Source organism: Marmota marmota, unplaced genomic scaffold (assembly GCF_001458135.2).
Source record: "Marmota marmota marmota unplaced genomic scaffold, marMar, whole genome shotgun sequence".
NCBI lineage: Eukaryota > Metazoa > Chordata > Mammalia > Rodentia > Sciuridae > Marmota > Marmota marmota.
In genome coordinates, this window is record NW_026000082.1 from 10969932 (window position 1) to 10989214 (window position 19283).

A 19283-nucleotide genomic window follows, 5' to 3' on the forward strand; every position below is an offset into this window, starting at 1 on the left:
AAGTGAAGAAATCCTTGTGTTTGCTTTCACCTAGGACTGCATCCTAAAATAGAAGTTGTGCTTAAAACCAACAAAATAACCACAGATTCTCAAACCACTTTTCTTTTTGTTGTTTTTTGCCAAGAGTATTATTCAAGACTTGAAGAAAAATTTTGAAATTGTAAAATTGGTCACGGGAAGTTTGATAGCGTGCCATCGACTTGCGGCAGCTGTGGCTGGGCCTGGAGGTCTAACTGGTTTGACCCTAGTGGATGGTCGATACACTTACCGGGAGGTATCAGGCACTGTGTTTTTATTTCATGATTTACCACACTCATTTGGCCTTTTTCAACTTTTTATAAAAGTAATGTTGGGTGTAACTTTAAAGGGGTAGCATGAGCTGTATTGATTATGATTCAGCAGTTTTCTGTCCTGAATACAGTAATTTCAAAATTAAGTTTAGAAGGATGATATTTGTAAGTTAATATTTCAGTAAATTGCCCAAGATTTACACAATGTTTTTGCCTAAAAAATTAGACAAAAATCTTAATTTGCCAGTTGTGAGATTGTGGTGCTTTACATTGATATTATTGAAATGATATTTTATTGACATCCAAAGTCAACTAAAATTGTAACAGACTTGAGGTAGCTTCCATTATGTTGAGCTGTCAATTGGTAAACAGATTTCTCACATTCTCTTTGCCCTAAAATTACATTAAGAAAAAGTTAAGTAAACCTGATTTATAAAGTTTAACGTTTTGTTTTAATGTTTCTTTTAGGTATAGATGCCTGGAATTAACTGGTTAACATTGTTTCTTTTTGCAGTATTTGGAGGCACATCTGAAATTTCTGGCATTTTTCTTGCAAGAAGCTACCCTGTATTTGGGTTGGAATCGTGCCAAGGAAATCTGGGAGTGTCTTGTGACTGGCCAAGATGTTTGTGAATTAGATAGAGAGGTAAGAAGATGCTGTATGGACAACACATGGCAGAAATATTTAAATGTTGCACTCTTTTGTGTCCGACATTTTTTTGTGTCTCAAGTCTTTAGTTTCGAAACACTTTAAACTTACATAGGCATTAACTATATAGGCTAGGAATTTAAGTACTGAAAAAGTAAGTGCATGATTTTTTGATGATTTTGATACCATTTTGGTTAAAATACCAAATTCAAGTCAATACAGATAAAGAATTCCAGGTATATTTTAGTTTGTTATCCTCTCCCATGAAATTAATTTTAAGTTACTACTAGAAAACTTTGAGTTCCTTAAAATGATATCATACTCTCAGAAATACTTAAGAAAAAATCAGTGCCTGGGCGGATGTTTGAAGCTATAATTAAACAGCCAAAAAAGGTTAAATCTGAAACAGAACACTTTGACATTTGCTAACAATGAATCTCAGTTTCTTCATCTCACTTTATAGAACAGTATTAGCTACTACTTAGGATTGCTGAAAGGACTAAGTGAGCCAGGGCCTGGCACACAGCAAGCTTAATACATGTTGATGGGAAAAACTAGATGAAAAATTCAGTGAAAAGTATGAGTGTGTGTATTTTGCTCATATGTTAGTTTGCTTCATTTAGTTTCAGAGTTCTAAACATTTCAGTTTTGAGTGACATCTTGGTAGTTACATGAATTTTTGAATCATTAAGAATAATGTCTGTTTACCTTTCTCATTGCACAGCATGTATCGTTAGTTATAGGGCATTATCTGTCTTAATCCACAGATGTGCTTTGAGTGGTTTACAAAAGGGCAGCATGATCTCGAGAGTGATGTTCAGCAGCAGCTCTTCAAGGAGAAAATTCTGAAACTGGAGTCATATGAAATCACTATGAATGGTAGATAATTACTTCACATTATTTGTTTTACTTCTTTAGAGGAAGAAATTTTATCCTTCCCTCTCCCATAAGCCTGTTAATCAGAAGCAACTAGCCAGTCTGGTATATCCTTTTAGAATTTCCCTTGTGCATATTTAGATAGATGCAGATAAACTTCTTTTTACATAAATAGTATCTTATGATTAATTTTTATATTATATGGCCTGATAGACCATATTGCCAGATTGTTTTTTGAAATTTCTTACTGCAAAAAGATTCATTAAGGTAAAAACTTTTCAAAGTTAGAGCTCCTTTCTTTTGTTTCTTTTTGTATTTTTAAAAGGGTGTGACCTTTACTACTTTATAATTCCTGGATGTTTTCATATCCTCAAAAAGAAACCCAGCACCTTTTCATTTCCTACCTTGCATTATTCTCTAATCTCTTTACTTTCTTTATGGATTAGCCTAATCTGGCAATTTAAAATGGAATCATACTACATGTGACCATCTGGCTTCTTTCATTATATGAAAGTCTATGTTTTCAAGGCTTACCTACCTTGTATCATGTATTTCACTGAAGACATGCCATATTTTGTTTATCCATTTACCAGTTGGTGGACCTTTTTGTTACTTCTTTGGGCTATTATGAGAAATACTGCTATAAACATTCAAATTGCTTTGATATCTCATTAGCCTTTGAGGAACGGCCGGATTGTTTTACAAAGTAGTTGTTCCATTTCATAATCCCACCAGCTACGAGTTCCAGTTTGTCCACATATCACCAATAATGGTTAATGTCTGCATTTTCTTTTCTTTTTTAAGCCATCCTGGTAGATGTAAAGTAGTATCTTTTAAAGTTTTGAATTGATTTTTCCCTGAAGACTCATGATATCAAGCATCTATTCATGTGTTTATTGGCAATTTCTGAATATTCTCTGAAGAATTATCTATTCTAATGTGTTTTCTTCCTTTTTTCTTTTTTTCCTCCCCTCTTATGATGTCGGGGACAGAACACAGAACTTCATGCATGCTGCCTCCCCAGTCCTTTTTATTTTATTTTGAGACAGGGTCTTGCTAAGTTTCTAAGGCTGTCCTTGAACTTGCAACTCTACTGCCTAAGTCTCCTGAATAGGTGGTCTTAAAGGCATGTGCCACCCTGCCCAGCCTTGCCCATTTTTAAGTTGGGTTATATGTCTTTTTATTGTTAGTTGTAAAAGTTCTTTATATAGTATGGATACTAGCTCCTTATAATATAAATAATTTGCAAATATTTCCTCTTATTCTGATTTTTTTTCATTTTCGTGATAGGATAATTTGAAGCACAAAAGATTTTTATTTTGATTAAAGTCCAACTTACCTGAATAATATTTTAGAGCTTGTGCTTTTTGTTTTTTTAAGTTTTATTTATTTATTTACTTACTTTTTTATTTGTTTTTGAGATGGGATCTTGCTGTGTTCCCAGGCTGGTCTCAAAACTTCTGAATTAAAGCTCTCCTCTGGCCACTGTACTACCACTACTTGTGCTTTTGATGCCATATCTAAGAAACCATTGTCAAGAGTTTTGTGGTTTTAGCTCTTAATGTACTTTCAATGTTTTACTTAATAGTGCATGACTTTATCTGACATTCTATTATTTCAGGTTTTAATTTATTTAAGACTTTTTTTGAAAATGTGAATCTCTGTGATCATCGATTAAAAAGACAAGGAGCTCAGTTGGTAAGTAAATTATTCTCAGATCAAATATAGATCATTTGAATTATCTAGTATAATAAGTTGTTGAGGCTGGCTTCAAACTTGTGATCCTCCTGCCTCAGTCTCCCAGGTACCTAGAATTACAAGCATGTGCCACTACACCCAGTAAATTATGTGTTCTAATTGAAAGAACACATGGATTTAAAAAAAAAAAAAAAAATCTTGATTGCTGACTTGGGCATTAATGGCAGAGCCTCTCTTCAAGAGTGCTGGAGGTCACTGCTCAACTTCTCACATCACTGTCTTGGCTTCTTGCTGACTGGGGGGCTGCTGTGGCTAGAAGAATGTGGAAGAGGGAATAGCTCCATCTGGGCTTCCAGCTCTTCGGATTCAGTAATTACATGTCCCTTAAAAAAAGTAATGAAATCATCAGTCTTGGAATCTCAATGGCAGAGATTGGGTAAAAAATTTAGTAATATACAACAAAGCAGGAAAATGGGGTTGTATGCAATGTATACAGCTTATGTTTATGTTTACACATGCCGCTTTACAAAGAAAGGTTAAGAACTAGCTCTTTTTCTAAGTCTCTCATTCAGGTCCTAACTTTCTGGGGTGGTAGGAATATTAGTAAGATCTTGTAAGTCTTCACTCTGCTATTTGTAACTGAGCTTTGGGAAGACCATATCTAGCCCCAAGATTAAATAACTGCTTCTAGCTTGACTCCATTTTCTTTTGAAGAAAAGCTCATGATAATGGTGCCTTATCTCACTCCTGTGCTGTGATTGTGGGGAGAAGAATCTCCATGCCTATCCTAGTTCCCATGGAGGTTGCCTAGTGCTTCTGTGGTTGATTGCTTTTTTATTTTAAAGTTCCATATCAGGGGGCTGGGGTTGTGGCTCAGTGATAGAGTGCTCACCTAGACATGGGTTCAGTCCTCAGCACCACATAAAAATAAATAAATAAAATAAAGGTATTGACAACTACAACTAAAAAATAAATATTAAAAAAAAGTTCCATATCAGTACAATAGTGGTTTCCTATATAGATGGCTTTTTATGTCCTCATTTCATATTGAACTAAAGAGGTGAAGACTCATTATGTAATATAAAATACTTACTGTAATTTTGTGATCCTGGTGTGCTGTGTAATTCAATTTATATATTATTTTAATTTTCTTTTGAACAGTATGTAGAAAAGCTGGAATTGATAGGAATGGATTTCATTTGGAAAATAGCCATGGAATCACCTGATGAAGAAATTGCTAATGAAGCGATTCAGTTAATCATAAACTATAGTTATATTAATCTAAATCCTAGGTTAAAGAAGGTAAGTATCTAAGGAAAGAAACTACTTATACACAAAAAGGCAGAAAATTATATATATATTTTACTGATAACTTGTGATCTTTGGCATATCCCCAGATTGGCTTATTTGTTTTGATATTATATCCTGAATAGTTACTAAAACTCAGTTTCAAAGCCTAACCTTAATTTCCATTTACCTTTTACTTTCAGGATTCAGTGTCTTTACATAAGAAATTTATTGCTGACTGCTACACTAGATTAGAGGTGAGTAACAACTTTCACTTAACCTGTCTTTGAAGGGAATACTTTTTTCCTATTTTTTTAATTTTATATTTTAAGATAACGCATAATACTGATGTTTGTGGCTAGACCTATTGGTGAATTTATGAAGAGTACTAGATTGTGGCATAGGGAACAGACATTTGCCATGTTGCCCCCAGTATAGAAATAAATTTCATAGGAAATCTTTCTTTCTCATTCCACCACCTGTATTCCCCACTCTACCCACCCTCCTCCTGGGTATAGGAACTATGTTCAGTAAACAGGTCTGTACATTCCACATTTCTAGCAGTATTTTTCTCTCTTTTTCTCTCCAGGAATTTTACGTAAGCATTTGTTTCCTTTCCTGTTCTTTTCCATGTTTCATGTAATTTATACAACAAATGCTCTTAAGGACCACAGCAGGATACTCAGTAGTAGGTGGAAGTGGTTGTCTTTGTTCATCAGAAACCTGCTGTTTAATATTATCTCCTGTATATTTCCAATGCCCTTTTTCTAGCATGATGGTTAAAGCATTGAACTGAACATTCATTTTCAGTTGAAATTTGTGCTACAGTTTTTTCTCATAAAGAGTATCCCAAAAGCATAAAATGCTTCTGACTACATATCAGTAAGTTCATCTCAATGACATATATGTGCTAGAATCTCTGTAATATTTCCTAAATTATGGCTTCATTCAAATATGTCATCATAATAAAACTTCAAGTTTTGTAAGGTGCCAGGTAAGTGTTAACATATATAGAGCAGTAGTTCTCAGCTGGGTCTTACTTTCTCTCTCAGGGGTCATTTGGTGATGACTATAAGACATTTTATTTTTTAGTTGTAGATGGACACAATATCTTTATTTATTTATTTTTATGCAGTGCTGAGAATCGAACCCAGGGCCTCATACATGTGAATCAGGTGCTCTACCACTGAGCTATGGCCCCAGTCCCAACTATAAGACATTTTGATTGTCACAACTAGAAGGGGACCCGCTAGTACTTAGTGAGTGAAGGCCAGGGATCCTGCTAAACATCGTGCAGTACCCAGGACAGCCTTTTGCAACAACAAAAAAGTTGTCCAGCCCAATATGTCAGTTGAGTCCAGGTTGAGAAATACAGAATGATTGTTTCATATTTTATAGGCAGCCAGTTCAGCACTTGGTGGCCCCACTCTAACACATGCTGTGACCAGAGCAACAAAAATGCTTACAGCAACTGCTATGCCAACTGTAGCCACATCAGTTCAGTCTCCATATAGGTAAGTGATTAGAGTGTGTATTAGTTTTTTTAAAAGTTGATCTTTTTTTTTTTCCCTCCTGTGAACATCTCTTAATTACTGATTCCTTATTTTGTCTTAAATTTGGTAATCAGTCATATCCTGAAGAATTGTATGTTCCCTGTCAAATCTCTCAAAATCTGGTTTCACAGATCTATAGGTCATCACCGGAACCACCCAAACATTGCTCTGCCCCTCTTTTTACCTTATGGACAAGTTCTCTTGTTACTGGTTTTGATTTATTTTATGACACTTTTATTCTGTGTAATGTGAATAACCAACTCTTTCGGATGGAAAAAAGATATATTCATTATACAAAGAGTACTTTTTTTTTTGAGTTTGAAATATCCCCTTCTTATGTAGCTTTTCTCCTTGGATAGTCATATCCATGGTGTTAATAAGTTAAGCAAAATGAAGTGGAAGATGGTGATTAACTAAAACCATGTATTATAATATAATCACAGTAAAATACTGTTTACCCAATATTGTTTTTTGAAATGATTTTTAGTGAGAACTTTATCCCCAAATGTTTGTTTAAACTGATCCAACATTGTCTCTTGTTCACATTGATGTTTTCAGATAATTATCAATGAAATCTGAATTTAGCGTTTGCTGAAGTTCTCCAGAATAGTAAGGAGAGACAACTCATGTTTAAGAACATTAGAATGAAGTAACTAAGATAACTTTTGTGGAATTTTATGAGCCTTTTATTACTGATAAGCAGCTCCAAATCATTGATTCCAGGAAGAATCACTCACTCTGCTGCCCTCTGGTGATGGGTACTCAGATAACTCCTCTCTACTCCCAGAACAAAAGCAGCTTTTATTACTTTTTTTGTAATAAACAAATTAACATTTGTTTTTATTCACTATTGAGGATGTTGCTTTACTTTTCAGAGCCTTACTTTAAAGGGGGAATCAATGCAAGGTTCTTGTCCATATTTCTTGCAAAAATGAGTTGTGTACTGTGTAGCTGTACTTTATTAATATGAAGGAAGCAGATTAAGACTCTGTCCCCTCAGACTTGATTTTTAAGTGACTGATGTGACTACACATTCAGTTCATGATAGGAACAGTGATGTTTTTCTCATCTCAGAAGTATATCTCAAATAGGCTTATTAAGAATTTCTTATTACATATTTGTTAAATGTAGTCTATCTCTGTTATTCAGTTCTGTACCAATTCATCCCTCAGGTAAATCATTTATGAGCTGTTGAATTGGGATTTCCAAACTATCACTTCTCTAAATGAATGTACTTTTTTGGTTTTTTCTTTTTATTAAGAGTGCTTTTTATTCTAAATCACTTTATATTTGACTGACTACAGAGAAAAACCACATGATTATTTTTAAATTTTTATTGTAAATTTTGAGTAAGAGTGTATAATTTCACAGTTGTAATTGACCCAGAACATTGTAGTTTATCTCATTTTACTAGTTTTGAGAAAAATTTTATATCTGTAATTATTCCATATTGGTAATCAGTATGTCAGTACAATTGTTGGAAAATGGAAATACCTCTTATCTGTTTTCAGAAAATGAACCTATTTGAAATGCCTAGAATTTCATCTAAGAGCTCTTGAATTTCTATTTCTTTCTCTCTGTTTTTTTGGTGCCAGGGATTGAACTCATGGGCACTTGACCACTGAGCCACATCCCCAGCCCTATTTTGTATTTTATTTAGAGACAGGCTCCAACTGAGGTGCTATGCACTTCGCTTTTGCTGAGGCTGACTTTGAGCTTGCAATCCCCCTGCCTCGGCCTCCTGAATCTCTGGGATTACAGGCATGCACCATCATGCCCAGTGAATTATTTTTTAATATGTGTAGTGTTCTCTAAGTATGACACTGTGACTATATAAGCTGTTGAATATTGTGAGCCTGTTATTTCAAATGATGAGTAAAATTGTGTAAGTCTTCAACCAGAGGGTACCTCAGATTTCACTTTTTTTTTTTTTTTTTTTCATTTTGCTCTTTGTTACCTCTGGGTTTTATTCTTTGGCTTTATTAATGCACTATAATTATACAGAAATTTGAAATTCATTGTTGTATATTTGCACATGCAGATAATATACTGGTAATTTGGTCAGTTTCATTCTCCAGTACTTCTCTTTTCCTCTGTTCCTCCCTCTCCCTGGTTTCCTTTTCTACTCTACTGGTCTCCCTTCTATTTTCCTAAGCTCCCTCCACTCTTTTTTCCTCATTAGCTTTCACATATGAGAGAATACGTGACCCTTAACTTTTTGAGTTTGGCTCATTTTGCTTAAAGTAATGCTCTCAAGTTCCATCCATTTTTCCACAAATGACAGGATTTTATTCTTCCTGATGGTCGAATAAAACTCTACTGTGTTTTCTTTATCCATTTATATTTTCTTTATTCATCCATGATGGACATCTAGACTGGTTTCATGATTTGACTATTATGAATTGTGCTATTATAAACACAGATATGCACGTATCAGATTTTATTTTCATATAGCTTTTATTTATGATTACTTGTTTGCATTTGTTTTGTAATTTTCAGGCAGTTTATATCAGATTCCATATGTTTACAGAATTTTGTGCCATATTTTAGTTGTAAGATTATGAAAGTCAAACTCTCTGAATGTTTATTCTTGGTGGGTTGATGGACAAATAGACCCAGGGACCCAGATCCTCTATTTTTGAAACAACTGTTTTAAAAGAGAAAAAGAAATGTGGGGAGGGGCATACTTCTCCTCCCTTATTCCATCTTGGCACTTCAGCTGTGAGCTGGTTTGAACCATTGGGTAAAAAGGTTTTATCTTGGCAGATTTCAGTCTTTGTCCAGTAAGTGAGACTCTGGTTGTGGTTTTGGTGAAACAGATTAGAACTGAGCTCAGATCAGTAATTCATTTCAAATATGTGTAATTTTTTTTTTTTTTTTTTAACCATAGATCCACTAAACTTGTAATAATTGAGAGATTGCTGCTTCTGGCAGAACGCTATGTGATCACTATTGAGGTATGCCTTTCTTTTTTTAAAGCAACTTTATTTTATTATCATACTAATTGTGTAGGTATATATTTTTGACATGTTTAATAGTGGCACAGTGCATCTGACTTGTTTGACTTATGTCTTATTCAAGGATTTTTACTCTGTTCCACGAACTATTCTACCTCATGGTGCCTCATTTCATGGACATCTTTTAACTCTTAATGTTACCTATGAGTCTACCAAAGATACCTTCACTATAGAGGTGGGTTTATATTAAGCTCTGTAGCCAGTTTTATATCTTGTTACTTTCATAAGATTACTGTTAATGGAGATAGCTGCATGAATGATGATTCTCAAACCTGTTTGATAAACAAATTTAGAATAAAGGCCTGAAAGGAAAGGAAACCATGGGGTACAAGCAGATATATAAATAAATATATAATATAATGGCAGGTGGTGGTGGGTATTATAAAGAGTAAATAAAAATAAAGCAGGATAAGGTTGGTGGAACTCTGGTGGTAATGTGCATAAGCCATTTTAGATAAAGATGGGTGAGGAAGGTCTTTCTGAGGTAGTGTTATTTAAAGACTTGAACACAGCAATAAAGTGAATGATATTTGCTTGAAAAAATATTCCAGGCAAAGGGAGCAGCAGGTACCAAGTTGGGTATGGTGACTGGCATGAGTGGAGCACAGTGAGAAAAAGTGAGTGGAAGGCCCTACTATGGAGAAAGGGTTTGAGATGTTATTCCACATGTAATAGGGAGTGGTGGGAGTGTGGAGTAGAACATTTAATGTCAGCAGAAGGGAAGCCTTACAAGGCTTCTGCTATGATCCCAGCTTCTAGAAAAGGGCCTAGTCATAGCAGATGCTCACTAACAGTTGTTTAAGGAATAAGTAAGCCCTCTCACAACAGTTTTGGATTTTATTTTACAGGCCCACAGTAACGAAACCATAGGGAGTGTGCGGTGGAAGATAGCCAAGCATTTGTGCTCTCCTGTGGATAATATACAGATATTTACAAATGATAGTCTGGTGGGTTTAAATAATAGCTTCTGACACTTTAGCCTGATGTGAATACTTTCCTCTTCCTTTCCTTCTCAATAATTAAGAAACTACTTTTTACAGCTGACAGTGAATAAAGATCAAAAGCTTCTTCACCAGCTGGGCTTTTCTGATGAACAAATCCTTACAGTAAAGACCTCTGGCAGTGGGACCCCCTCTGGGAGCTCAGCAGATTCCTCAACCAGCTCCAGCAGCAGCAGCAGTGGGGTTTTTAGTTCATCATATGCCATGGAGCAGGTATTGAGTGATTGCTAAATTCCTGTTTCTAAATTGAAATCAATATCTTTAGCCCATATAAATTTGGATGATTATGTCCTTTTTTTTCAGACAAGTTCTGACTCTTCACAGCTATTCACTGAGAACTTCTAGGATACGGCTGGGGGATGACATATAACTTACCAGTTTTCTGAGTCACAGAACCTTCTGAAGCACCAAGTCATTCTGCCTGTCCACACTGTCCTCTAGCACAACCTTCTTCCTAGAGCATTGATTTTTCCCTCTCAGCTGGGTCATTCCATTAACATCCAAACATGTTGTGTTATTTCTGCCATTGTTTAAAAAAAAACACAAGCTCTTCATTCAAATTTCATCTTCAGCAGTCACTGGCCTAATCCTTGAAAGAGTCGTCCAAACTTGTTTTCAATTTCCTTTTTGCCATCCTCTCTCGGAGACAGTCAGGCTCGTTTCTAGTTGCCTCCTCTACCTCTGAATCCTTATCTTGATGTTTCTGTGGAATTGATGCATACAGCTGCTTCCCCTTGAAAGTGACTTTCTGGACTCTCCTGACTACCCCATCTCTGTGGTGTTCTTTTGTCTCCTTTGCTGATTCCACTTCATCTTCCTGATATAAAGGTTTTTCCCAAGCCAGTACTTGGAGCTCTCTTCTTTCTGTTCATTCCCTTAGTAATCTCATCTAGTCCCAAAGTTTTACATATTGCATGTTCATTGACGACTCCCCAGTTTTTAATCTTTAGCTTAAAGTCAATACGTGGTTCCTTTTATTTACTATCTCCTCTTAAATGTCTACTAGACACCCCAAGTTAAAATCCAAAAAAATTGAACTTATGATTTTCCCTTTATTACCACCTTACTCTAATGCCATTCTCTTTGTTCTGTAATCTAGCCCTGTCTCAGATAATGCCATCTTCATTTTTTTTCTAGTTCCTCGTGCCAACATTCTTAAATTCCTCCTTTTTTTCCCCTCATACTTGCGCCCGCCAGCAAATCCTTGAGTCTACCTTTAAACTACTTCCAAAATTCAGCTACTTTTCTGTGCCTACACAGCTTTATACTAGTCTAGGCGTCCCTTGCCTGAGTGTTTCAGCAATTCCCTCAGTGGCTCAGCTCTTGCCCTTAATCCAATTGTCTCTTTCCTGAAGGGCACCCAGCAGACTCATGGTCTTACCAAACTTAAGTCAGATCATGCCACTCCTCAGCTCACAGAGTCTTTGCTGCAACCTCTGGGGCCTTGCCTGATGTCGGCTCTGGATGGTCTCTGAGGCCCTCATCCACAGCTCTCCAGCTGTACTGCCTCCCTCTTTGTGCCCACACACAATAGGCCCTGTGTACTCGCTCCACCCTAGGCCCAGGGTATTTCCAGTGCCGTCAGGCCATTCTCTCTCACTTCAGGTTTTACAGAGATACTGCCTTCTCAAGGAGCCTTCTCTCATAGTCCTACCTAAATTTTCAACCCCATTTCTGTTCCTGCACTCTTCTCATTTCCATTCCTCACTTATTTTTTCCATTACTTACTATACATTTTTTTTTCTTACCTTCTTTATTTCTCTCCTTAGTAAAATGTAAGCCCCATAAGAGCAGATTTTCCAGGGGTACAAAGCTGAATAGCACTATTCCACTGAGAGCAAGCTTCGTGTGACACAAAGATATTTAAAGACATACGGGGATTTAATTTTCATGTTTACTATATGTATATTTCTTTAATTCCACATGGAAGTTCTTTGTATCTTTCTGACTTATAGCATCACCTTGCCATAGATATCAAAGAACTCTTCAGGTTTAATATTATAGGGGTTTTAAAGTAATTATACTTAATATTATCAAGAATCTCAGAGTGCTATTATTATGGTTAATCAGCAATAAAATAATACACATAGCATGTTCAAGTCTGGTAATTTTAAACTTATATTTGTCATGGATATTAAAAAATCTTTCCACATATGAATAACACATTCTGTGCTGATATCTGGTTTCTTATTTCTTATAACCAGAAAATAGTGCTTTAATCACGTATCTTCTTTGCATTTATATCTACTTTGTGTTTTCTGATCTTTAGAAAAAATGGGGTAATTCTTCTTCTTGACTTAAATTACATGTACATATGTGTGGGTATGAATGAATGTCCATATATATAATACTTAAATTCTGTGTTCAATTTACTTATGATCTCATTGGCTGCAAATGAGCTGTGATTAGCTCTCTGATGCTTTCCATTGCATTACTTACACATGACCCTTGTTTTGCCTCTCTTCAAAGCTGCCTGCCTTTTGGTGCCTTAGCCCTTTGCCAGCAGGTGGCTGGGGGAAGATACCAGGTAGTGCATACTAGAGGTGATGATCACTCATTGTGATCTTCAGAGCACGTAAGCATTAAACACTGTGCTCCCCTCAAGCTTTGTAATGGCCAGCCTTTCAGAAAAGTAGTGGGGGCCATGTTTTGTGTTTTTTGGTTTTTCTGGTTTTAAGTTTGATGAATGAAGGAGAAAATTGTTTGATAGATAGATATATATTTACATTTTGCTTTTTATTTTCCCCTCAGGAGAAATCCCTCCCTGGTGTGGTAATGGCTCTTGTATGTAATGTGTTTGACATGCTTTACCAGCTTGCCAATCTAGAGGAGCCAAGGTAAATACAAATATTCATGAGACTTGAAAGAGAGAAAATTACGAATATTAGTTACTTTTCACTTAAAATGAATTTTATTTTATATTCCCTATTAACTAAATAACTTCTTTATTGAAACTGACTTATGTGAAAGAAATTTATATTTGAAAATTTTCAGGATAACTCTACGAGTTCGAAAGCTTCTGCTCTTGATACCCACTGATCCTGCCATTCAGGAGGCTCTTGATCAACTTGATTCTTTAGGCAGAAAGGTATGTGTGTCTTCGACAGTTATTTAACTAGCATATGAATCATGATTCAGTAAAACCACAACTTAAAATCACAGTAAGGCCATATGATGCCATCTTTCCCTAGTATTTTGTCTTCTTTTGAGAAATACTTTTGCCATAAATAGAAATAGAAACTTAATGTTGGTGTTTAAAGTATCCAGATGGAGTCAATAATGAGATAACATTTTAGATCCAGAAGAGGCTTTAATGTCATCCAGTTTTCCTCCCTCGTAGTATATAATAGGAAACTGAAGCTCAGAAAGGTGGAAGTTGCTTGTTCATGATCAGACTCTGGTTTTGACTCCGTTGAAATGTTTTTCTTCTGTCACGATGCCTCTCTGGATGTAATTGTTGCATGTCTGAGTGGTTTGCATAAATAGATTTTCATTTTCTTCACAAGTGATATTTAAAATTCACTTTGTTTAATTTTTAGAATGTTGTTTCTTAGAAGATTTATATGGAGGAAGGAAAACTTTTTATTCATCATATTGTTCAATTATGTTTTCAAAATAAATTCATTTAGACCAAAATGGTTAGAACAATTTTTGTATTTTATATTTTAGTGGTTAAAATTTAGATCAGCTTAATCCTGTCATCTTTGGCTTAGGTTGTAATTTGAGAGTGAAGTGAACTAATGTAATTAGAAAGTATAGCACTAGTATTAGCTAAAAAGAAATTCTCAAGATTACTACTTAAGCAGTCTTATGATTTCATTGTTAATATGTAAACATTCACTTTTTAAACATGGAAATAAATTTAAATGACCTTGTTAGTATTGCTTAGAATACATTTTAAAAAGTATTCATGTAGTATTTGAGTATCATTGTACATTTAGAATTTGTATGGGGAACTTTGAGGTTTTGTTGATAATTACAGAGTAGTGTGGTTTTATGAAGCTAATTGTTTAGAAAAGTTTTACTAATTTGCCTTCTATTAAGAGAAAAAATATTAGAATATGCACTGAGATGTTTAATTTGTGCTTTACAACATGTATTTTCCCCCCAAATTCTTTAAAACTAGAAGACATTGTTGTCTGAATCAAGTTCTCAGTCTTCAAAATCTCCATCCCTCTCTTCAAAACAACAGCATCAGCCAAGTGCCAGTTCAATCTTAGAAAGTCTGTTTCGATCTTTTGCTCCAGGAATGTCCACCTTCAGAGTGCTTTACAACTTGGAAGTAAGAAACCTCATTTGTTTTCATTTCATTTTGACAGATCCATTTTGGTTTATAGATTCATGCTTTCAGATGCAAGAAATGTTTGAAGATTAGTTTGTGGAGGCAAAAAGTTTTCACTGTTTTGATTTATACCTATCTTCATTTTACCCTTGTAAAACACCATCTAACTAAATAATAAGAAATATTTTTGTTAAATAGGTCATTACCTTCCTCTGGAAGCTTTGCAAACCTATATGATATGAATTATCTTCAGCCTTCTTGACTAAATACATCCTAATATTTTTAAGTCTATTGTAATTTGTTGACATCAATCAAGATTAATGAGGAATTGATCAGGAAGCACATTAACATTATTATTTCAAGACTTAAAAACCTTAGAAGAACTAGAAAAAGCAATTACTTTTAATCCTATATTTATTAATTTATATTCCTATCTAAATGAGAGCACCTAGAAAAACAGAATGATCCAGCAGTGAACTCTAGCTTATCATCAGCCACCTAGATTACATCATCTCAGAACCAAAACACTGTAATAATGAAATATCTCCAGTATAATTTTGAAACTTCACAGTTAAGTATGAAGTGCTCTGATAGGTGTGTTTTGCTTTTAGATACACCAAATATTTGGAAAGCCTAACCCTTCAGAAAGCACTTTTGCTGTTACCCAAAAGGTTGATTTCCTGCAATTTGCTTGTGAACTTATTTTTGCCCACCAGGAAACTTCAAAGTGGATATTCCAAACACACATTCCTTTGAAGAAACCTGTCGTCTTCAGTAAATGTTTGCCCACTAAGCTGGGGAGTGTGTGTGTGTAGATAAAGATCTGTAATTTCAGGAAGAGCAGAGGGCTCCCGTCTACGCAGTACATCATCTGAGACTGGGGAGCCCATTTCCCAAAATCTTTTTTAAAAAATCCTACATTAGAAATCTAAGTTCATAAAAGCAAATTTTTTAAGACTAGAGAAATATCTTTAATTGTATCTAGTTTAAAACTGAGGCAATAAGAGATTTAAATTTTAAGATTTAAATGCTTTAATCATAACAGTTGAATGAGCTATTGATTACTGAGCACTTATGCTGGTACTTGCACTAAACTTAAACTTGCAACTTAATTCAGACAATTCTCTGGTGATCATAATTATCATCCTCCTTTAGGTGATGAGAAAACTGAGGTAGCTCTTTGGGAAATGGGCTCCTCAGAATGTCTGCTGTCTTTTCAGTTTGTAGCTAGGGAAACTATAATGTGAACTGAGTTTGTTGTCTTGTATTGTAGTATGATTATTTGTATAAAATTCTTCTCTGCCCTACCACAACATTCATTTAAGCTTTCTGGGGGTACGTATTGCAGAATTGGAGTGGGGACCTGTGTATTAGAGTGCCACGCATCTGGATTTGAATTCTAATCATGTGACTTTGAGTAAGAGGTCACTTAACTTCTCTGGTCTTAGTCCTCTCACCTTTAAAATAAAATACACATCTTAGGCATTAGAGACGTTCAGTGAACAGGAACTAGAGTCATTAGGGAGCTCATCTTGCATCTTTAACATCGGGGCTGTTTCATAAAACTTTGGTTTATGTGCTTTTTAAAGTACCTGTCCAGCACATGACACAGGGTTGTCTATTCTTATATAAGCATGAAGGCCTAAGATTGTCACATTTACCTATTTCATGTAAAGAAGAGCGTGTTAGCTTTCTTCACAACAGAAAGATTTTTATTCCAAATTAAATAGAGTGGAAAATGTGGTTTTGTGAAACATGAGCCCCCATGTACTTCTGAAGGGATAGCTAGTATATGACATTTAAAGAGATTTTGCCTGAATGGTTTTTTTTTTTCTTTTTTTTAAATAGTTTTTATGTTGTAGACAGACACAATACCTTTACTTTATTTGTTTTTGTGTGGTGCTGAGGATTGAACCCGGTACCTCACACATGCAAGGCAAACGCTCTACCATCAGAGCTATAACCCCAGTCCCCTGAATGTTTTGCTTAGTAATTTCTGCATACATATTGGAATGGTTAATTGTGTTTGTCTGTTTCTAGGTTCTGAGCTCCAAACTCATGCCAACAGCTGATGATGACATGGCAAGAAGTTGTGCTAAATCCTTCTGTGAGAATTTCCTCAAAGCAGGAGGTTTGAGGTATGTGAGTTATAGAAAATGAGTACAGTTGTAATAGCTAATTTTCCCTGCAAAGCCTTGCTTATTCCTACAAGGTATTGTGTGAAGCATTATGAGAGTTATCAGAAGAAATGATGTTTAAGTCTCTTAGAATATTTTGATACATTTTAAAACTTTCATTTATTTGAAAAATGTACAGAAGCACATCTCTTTCCCCACTGGTAGTGGGGAAAATTCTTAAGAATAATAGAAATGCAGAGGCTCTGGTTCTTTTGAGTCTTTTATCTGTTTGAAGTAAGGTGAATTTCATTCTCAATAAATCTATACTGTGCAAAGCATTAGTGCTGAGGATGCAGTGATAAATTAAACATTAACCCTGCCCTTGAGAGGCCCATGGTTTAAGAGTGACAGCTAGCTGGCCATCTTATAAGTATTAAAATAAAGGCATATAAAAAGTTATGGGGGGTGGAGAACAAGAAAGTAGTGGTTAAATTTTCTAGGTTAATAAGGTTAGGAAGTGCTTTGCACAAAGTGACCTTTGATCTGGGAATTGTGAAATGAGTAGAAATTTCCTTGATAGAAGAGGAGGGAAAGGGTACTAGAAGGCAGGGTGGAGGGCAGTGTGAGTGAAAACATGACGATGTGTCACCTATTACACTAAGACCTGAGCAAAGGATAAGAGATAAAGGTCCTCTGGACAAGGAATGAAGACCAACTTGAAGCTTGAGCAAAGAGTGGCTGCAGGAATTCCTATGTAGTGGTCTGGTGAGGAAGGGAAGCTGAGCAAGAACCTTGTGGAGATAAAAGGGCATGAGAAACAGGGAAATGTGGGCTAACCAGGCATTGCAGAAGGACTGGCACACAAGGGCTTATTCAACAGTAATGTGTTCTTAGTAAAAATTCATTTCAAATTACCCAGCCCTCTGTAGGTTTGTGATAATAAAGGTATTGTACTTTGGCTTATCTGTATCTGTTTGTTAATTCACATTGCAGGCATTGTTTTATGGCCAGGAAATAGAGCAGTGAATAAGTTAGTCAAAATCCATGCCCCCATGAAACTTGCACTCTGGAGAGGGAGATAAACAACAAACAAATAAGTAAAAGTACACATCGGGGGTAATAAGATCTGTAGAAAGAAATAAAAGAAGGAAGCTGGGATGTAGAGGGTGGTAATTTTTAGCAGTGAGGGTTAGGAAAAACTTCATAAAGACCTGAAGGAGATGAAGGGATAAGGCCTCCTTAGGGGAGGGGTCTCCAGAGGAGCAGCCAAGGCACACCCCTTGCATGGGGACCTTACCTACCTGATGCCAGTAGAGGCCAGAGCAATTGGGGCTGAGTGAGTGAGGCAGACAACATTAAGTTACACAGATGCCAGAGATCAGGGTATATAGAACCTTACAGGCTACTCTGCAGACTCTGCTTTCTTTTCCTGTAGGAAGCCATTGCTGGATTTTGTGTAGTAGAGGAGCATGGTCTATTTTAAAGGGACCACTCTGGTTGATCATTTGAGGATACATTAGAAGGTAGAGGGGAAGGAGTGGGCAGGGAGAATTTTGAAGCTTTACCATTAGTATTTGGGTGTAGTGAATATTGGAAAACATGTTGACCAAATACACCAATTCTAGATATATTTTTAAATTGATAGCTCCACTAGTACCAAAATAGCAATTGTTCAGGAACTCAGACCATTCATGAGAATGAGAACTATTTGAACACTGCGTCTTGGGTATCTGACTAAATCAAGAGTCTAATTTTGATGGATTCAAGAGAGTTTTATTTATCATAGGAAACTATTGGGTAGAAATATGCATTGTTCATTTATATGTAAGAATTTTTGTAGAAACTTAGTAACTAAGAATTTTTATAAGCCTTTGCATTCATTATTTTAAAAACTGCCTATGAAAAAAAAATAGAAATTTTAATATACTACCTTTTTTCTTTTTTTTGAAGTTTGGTTGTAAATGTCATGCAGAGGGATTCCATTCCATCAGAAGTGGACTATGAGACAAGGCAAGGTGTTTATTCCATCTGTCTACAACTTGCAAGGTATGTAAATGTATTGTATTAGTCTCACAAGACAATACTTGACTTTATTTTTCTTCCCAAATCAGATCATTTTTAATATTAAATGACCTTGAATAAGTCCAGCTTTTTCCTTTTAAGATTTTTACTTGTTGGACAAACAATGCCCACGTTATTAGATGAAGACCTCACCAAAGATGGCATAGAAGCACTTTCTTCTCGCCCATTCCGAAATGTCAGCCGGCAGACAAGCAGACAGATGTCCTTATGTGGTACCCCAGAAAAGTCATCCTACCGACAGTTGTCAGTATCGGATCGGTCATCTATTAGAGTTGAGGAAATCATCCCTGCTGCTCGAGTTGCAATACAAGTGAGTGGTGTATTCAAAAAGTATTAAACACCTAATCCTTAAAGGCCCTGCCTAGAAGATGGACCGTGTAGATATGGAAGTGTTTAAAATGTGAATATTGCTTTCAAGGAATTTATGTCAA

General features: G+C 35.6%; 1 protein-coding gene across 1 annotated transcript in view; it reads left to right on the forward strand.

Annotated features, from left to right (window-relative positions):
- Usp24 (ubiquitin specific peptidase 24) overlaps positions 1-19283 on the forward strand; it is a 134381-nt gene that overhangs the window by 57106 nt on the left and 57992 nt on the right. Inside the window, 17 exon segments of the mRNA XM_015484945.2 lie at positions 125-274; positions 805-936; positions 1707-1818; positions 3437-3513; positions 4675-4815; positions 5004-5057; positions 6199-6314; positions 9244-9310; positions 9435-9545; positions 10219-10317; positions 10411-10584; positions 13123-13208; positions 13366-13459; positions 14498-14653; positions 16694-16791; positions 18721-18816; positions 18934-19162. Coding sequence (XP_015340431.1) covers positions 125-274; positions 805-936; positions 1707-1818; positions 3437-3513; positions 4675-4815; positions 5004-5057; positions 6199-6314; positions 9244-9310; positions 9435-9545; positions 10219-10317; positions 10411-10584; positions 13123-13208; positions 13366-13459; positions 14498-14653; positions 16694-16791; positions 18721-18816; positions 18934-19162 — 1992 coding nt within the window.